The sequence below is a fragment of the Oncorhynchus gorbuscha genome, unplaced genomic scaffold, assembly GCF_021184085.1.
Source record: "Oncorhynchus gorbuscha isolate QuinsamMale2020 ecotype Even-year unplaced genomic scaffold, OgorEven_v1.0 Un_scaffold_556, whole genome shotgun sequence".
Classification (NCBI taxonomy): domain Eukaryota; kingdom Metazoa; phylum Chordata; class Actinopteri; order Salmoniformes; family Salmonidae; genus Oncorhynchus; species Oncorhynchus gorbuscha.
The window spans coordinates 242,366-248,365 of NW_025745389.1; the positions used below are offsets into that span (position 1 = coordinate 242,366).

A 6,000-nucleotide genomic window follows, 5' to 3' on the forward strand; every position below is an offset into this window, starting at 1 on the left:
TGGATATTTCAAACTTTTTTAACAAATCAAAAACGGAAAAATTGGGCGTGCAAAATTATTCAGCCCCTTTAAGTTAATACTTTGTAGCGCCACCTTTTGCTGCGATTACAGCTGTAAGTCGCTTGGGGTATGTCTCTATCAGTTTTGCACATCGAGAGACTGAAATTCTTCCCCATTCCTCCTTGCAAAACAGCTCGAGCTCAGTGAGGTTGGATGGAGAGCATTTGTGAACAGCAGTTTTCAGTTCTTTAAACAGATTCTCGATTGGATTCAGGTCTGGACTTTGACTTGGCCATTCTAACACCTGGATATGTTTATTTTTGAACCATTCCATTGTAGATTTTGCTTTATGTTTTGGATCAGGTCGCAAAGTTCAAGGGGGCCGAATACTTTCGCAAGGCACTGTATATACTGAGATCATGTGACAGATCATGTGACACTTAGATTGCAGACAGGTGGACTTGGTTGCACCAGATCTTATTTAGGGGATTCATAGCAAAGAGGGTGAATACATATGCACACACCACTTTTCTGTTTTATTTTTGTTGTGCATTTTTTGAAACAAGTAAATACTTTTGAATACTTTTGCAAGGCACTGTACACACACACGATGGAGCCTGCGTCATATGTACACATGCACCTACACACGCGATGGAGCCCGGGTCAAAAGACTCTCAGTGATTTCTGATGGCTGGTTACTATGGAGACCGTGGTCGTAAAGTACCATAGAGAACAGTATCAGTCAGCGGGATGTGTCAGCCATTATTAACACATTTAAAAGATAGGGCTAACTTCACAATATTCACACTTAATTACAGTGTGCGTGCGTGTGTGAGATAAAGAGAGAGAGAGAGATGGAAGCAGACAAACACAAAGTGAAAGGCTGGTACTATATTTGTGCCAAATGACCCATTGTGCCACTAGATATTTCTGTCAGTGTGCCACCTCAGCATGTGTCCTCCTAGTAGGGAGCGGCCCTTATTCAGCAAGAACACAGATTTGTGATCACTCATTCATTCAACTGTCTTTATGTGAAAAAGACAAGCCTGTCTCAGGGACTAACAAAGGATTTCAGGATCCAATGACTAACACATTTGATAGCTTTAAGTATGAACAACATAATGCATTCTTTACTGCACTCTATCTGTGGGCTTATGAGCTCAATAAGGCCATTGCAATGTTTTCTTCACTGTAAACAAAGAATTCATTTCACAGAATCCATTTCACAGTCAGAGCTCTCTAGCCTAGGAAACGGTTGGCTGTCTCTTCCTTGAAGACCGTGACTAAAAGCTCCTTTCATTGATCAACTATCGCTCAACTGTCTTCTTTTTGAAAGGATGCCCGAGACTTCGGGCACCGGGCCAAAGAGCTATAAATGCCAGATCTGTCTTTCCAACAGTTCAGCCGTTACAAAACAAGGCTGATATCATCCATTACTTGACCGGTGTGTGAGGAATTTGGGCGATGGCACTTGCCATTTGTGCACCCTGCAGTTTCTTTTTGGAGGCGTGTGATGATGCTGCGTCATGCATGGATACAGTGTAGGGCCTAACACATTTCTTTAGTAATTCTACGACTCAGAAGCCTTGGGATTGTGGTTTATGTAAACTATCAACTGCAAATTCCTAAATTCATATTGTCCTACGCACAATAGATGCAGTGGTTTGAATTAGCCTATAGTCTGCGTCCTCAAAGACCATCGTATCATATGGCAACACATTTGACATCAAAATATAGACCTGTTGGTTACAAACGCATCACAATCTTTCTATGAAATCATAAAGCGCGTAGACTGGACACTGTGGCCCCCAAAAATTATGCAAGGCCTGAGACGAATCTACATAATTGTGCCGACAGTTGCATCTATGCAAATGCAAAGCAATTAAATGTAGGGCTTGAAGACTTACCTCAAAGCCACCCGGACTGAGCTTTCGTCCTGTCCCATCGACATGATTCTACAGTTGAGTGATTATCGAATAATAGAAGAACAAAAACGAGTGTAGGCTATCTATCCGTTTATTTTCATCCGACAAAACGGGATGGAGATGAGTGCGCAGCTCCCGAGAGCAAGTTGTCTGAGCAACAGAGCAACTCACCTCGACTTCACTTCAGCCATATTTCAGATTATTATAAGCATAATAGAGATTTTCAATAAAATACTGCGCTTGTTTGGTGCCCCCTTGCATTTCCAGCTATAATGCATTCTTTGGCGGCATTCTGTTGGAGCGTCAATACTGTTGCCTTAAATCCAGTTGCTTTTGCGGCTGGTTTGCTTCCAGGCTCTTTGGATGGGAGAGGGACACACGCCTCCCCGGCACACCGATTCTGCTCGAGTCGCAATGCGTCACCAAACCACGCCTTCTTCGACGGGCTCTGTCTGTGAAGGTTGAGAGTTGACATCACAATGCGCATGAAGCAGCCAGATGCCTCAAAATTGTCATCGAAATAGAATTTGACGTTTGAAGAAACGTGGATAAACGTCAGAATCGGTAAAAGTCAACTTGGTTAAACCGTGAGATCTAGTTGGATGGAGATCAATTCCAATTTCGAGATTTTGAAGAAATGTAGTGAGTGACTTCATGCCAGGTCTAATCTTGGAATATCATCCTCACAAATTAATAGTCTGTTTTCCATTAGGACCATGATGCTGGTTGTTATCAGTCAGATCATCAAATCTTCCCAAAAAATGATGAGACTTGTCTTCTACTGAATGCATTGTAGAATAGAACATAATAAAATATAACACATTTAGTCGACCATTTGGTTTGAACAGAATTGCTTTTCCCCCAAACACACCCACAATTATACTGTAGGCTACACACAATGACATGGTTGAGAGCAATAGCAGTTGGTATGTAATACGCCCCAAGTGCCCTTTCATTTCATTCTAGCCTATGAGATGCTTCTGGCTATCTTGGTGTACCTCTGAGGATTTCATGAAATTTACTTGACTTAAACTCATAGGCAGTTGACGAATGTCCTACATCTCACTCTGTCCTGGACGTTTTTCCAGGTCACACCTGTTTAGTCCACACTCAGTCAGTTTTGTGGGTGAATTACTTGATACACTTGAAGTCCGAAGTTTACATACACCTTAGTCAAATACATTTAAACTCAGTTTTTCACCATTTCTGACATTTAATCCTAGTAAAAATTCCCTGTTGTAGGTCAGTTAGGATCACCACTTAATTTTAAGAATTTGAAATGTCAGAATAATAGTAGAGAGAGTGATTTATTTCAGCTTTTATTTCTTTCATCACATTCCCAGTGGGTCAGAAGTTTAAATACACTCAATTAGTATTTGGTAGCATTGCCTCTAAATTGTTTAACTTGGGTCAAACGTTTCGGGTAGCCTTCCACAAGCTTCCCACATAATTTTCCCTCCACATGACGCCATCTATTTTGTGAAGTGCACCAGTCCCTCCTGCAGCAAAGCACCCCCACAACATGACGCTGCCACCCCCGTGCTTCACGTTTGGGATGGTGTTCTTCGGCTTGCAAGTCTCCCCCTTTTTCCTCCAAACATAACGATGGTCATTATGGCCAAACAGTTCTATTTTTGTTTCATCAGACAGGATGACAAGTACAATCTTTGTCCCATTGTGCAGTTGCAAATTGTAGTCTGGCTTTTTTATGGTGGTTTTGGAGCATTGGCTTCTTCCTTGCTGAGCGGCCCTTCAGGATATGTAAATTTAGGACTCGTTTCACTGTGGATATAGATACCTTTGCACCTGTTTCCTCCAGCATCTTCACCAGGTCCTTTGCTGTTCTGGGATTGATTCGCACTTTTCACACCAAAGTATGTTTATCTCTAGGAGACATAATGCGTCTCCCCTCCTGAGCGGTATGACGGCTGTGTGGTCCCATGGTGTATATACTTGCATACTATTGTTTGTACAGATAAACGGGTTACCTTCAGGCATTTGGAAATTGCTCCCAAGGGTGAACCAGGCTTGTGGGAGGTCTGCAATTTTTTTGCTGAGGTCTTGGCTGATTTCCTTTAATTTTCCCATGATGTCAAGCAAAGAGGCACTGAGTTTGAAGGTAGGCCTTGAAATACATCCACAGGTACACCTCCAATTGACTCAAATGATGTCAAATAGCCTATCAGAAGCTTCTAAAGCCATGACATAATTTTCTGGAATTTTCCAAGCTGTTTAAAGACACAGTCATCTTAGCGTATGTAAACTTCTGACCCATTGGAATTGTGATACAGTGAAATAATCTGTCTGTAAACAATTGTTGGAAGAATGACTTGTGCCATGCACAAAGTAAATGTCCTACCCGACTTGCCAAAAATATAGATTATTAACTTATTAACAAGAAATGTGTGGAGTGGATGAAAAACGAGTTGTAATGACTCCAACCTAAGAGTATGTAAACTTTCGACTTCAACTGTACATGATGAGATTATTATTATTTTTTTAAATTATCAAATGGTAGCCAGGCATCTATCATCATGTCACCAGAATAAGACCTTCGATATTTATTGGAAAGGAGCATCACCCTCATCACTGTGGACTTTCACCACCCTGTGAAGTTCATCATCACTTAGTTCATCTGTAGCCTAATAAACAGCATGAGGTTCTGGGAGGAGAGGTTCTGGGAGGACCACACAACATATCATCGCGTGACTCCAAGTTGACTTCGATATGATGGTAATTATATCAATATTTTTGCGTAAAGGCGTTACCACCACCATTTCTCCCATAATTAATGTGATGCTCCAGAAATATTGTATCATGTCAGCCAGTAGTTTGAAAGTGGTGCTCATGAGCCAAAACTGGTCCCTGTTTTTTTTTGTGTACAACATCTGTGTTCCCCAACTCCGGTCCTCTGGTCTTTCAGGACATATTTTTCTTGTGGCCCCGAACCACACACCTGATTCTACCTGTCAAATATGTTGAGTCAGGTGTTTTTGTCCGGGGCTTCAGCCAACATTTGTGGAGTTGGAAAACACTGTACTACATCATCCAATTGTGTACAACATCATCCGTTTCATATGATATGTTCCAACTGCAAAAAAATACATTTTGATAATACATTTTTTTTTGCAATTCGTATGATATGTTACAAATCCACAAACGTATTGTGCTTAAGATCCTGGACTGCACTTTCCATTTTACAGAAACAAAAAGATCCCAACTTGTCTAGTGTACATTTGAGGTAAAAGCTTCTAGTGTTAACGTACAGAAGACCCAGGCTTTTACGAGAGCAGAAATCAGTGAAGCAGAAATCCTCAGAGCACAAGTCAGAATTAGGGCTCGTAACAGTAGACGGGCCAGGGTGTACATTTCCAGATTTCATCAGCAGTAATAAAATCAGGGCACAGCAGGGAACAGAGAGAGATTTGCAGTGTTGAGTTTTTGGGACCTTGAATGTGCATCCGATGGCAACAAGGTCATATTGTACAGCAATTTCATCAGATAACATGAAAACAAAGCCGGCGTGAGAAGATTTGAATAGGATGGGAGGCCAAGAGTCTGTGTAATCAATAGAGAGTCAGAGTTGTGAGTGTGGGAACCAACATTGTCTGTCCCACGGTCGGGTAAATGACCAAGTTCATAGTCAACAAACCATGCACGAGTCATGGAGCAGATAGCATTAAACACAAACAAGAAGTAAAACGGCTTGGGGCTAGCCAAGTTCAAAGAGTCACTAGACTCGCCCAAATAAAATTATGTGAGAGTAGCTCTCTATGTCCAGTCGGCTATAAAAGTCTGAGATAAAATAAATAAATAGTTGGCCTTTGCTAATTAATTAAAGTGTTTCTGAGTAAAGCTCATATAATAAGATTCACAAGTTAAATATCCTACATAAAAAATCCGGTCAGTCCAAAGTCTGCGGTGTATGTGTGTGTGTGTGTGTGTGTGCGTTTGTGCTCTTAGCTTTGCTCGGGAGAGAAGGGGGAGTGAGGCGGGGATACCTGTACCAGGCAGGGGGAGACAGGCCAGGGCAGACAGGAAGCAGATCGCCAGGTGGGATCCCAGCATCAGTGCA

The 6,000-nt window shown here is 41.7% G+C and overlaps 1 protein-coding gene across 4 annotated transcripts in view; it reads right to left on the reverse strand.

The window, feature by feature from the left end:
• The window catches only part of LOC124018668 (kinesin-like protein KIF21A), an 81,874-nt gene extending 79,571 nt beyond the window's left edge, over positions 1–2,303 (reverse strand). For all 4 annotated transcript variants that reach the window (XM_046334008.1, XM_046334005.1, XM_046334007.1 and 1 more), the window contains exon 1: positions 1,908–2,303. In XM_046334008.1, the coding sequence (XP_046189964.1) occupies positions 1,908–1,951 (44 nt within the window). In that variant the 5' untranslated portion in view covers positions 1,952–2,303. The remainder of the gene's footprint in view (positions 1–1,907) is intronic.
• Positions 2,304–6,000: the final 3,697 nt, after the last annotated feature.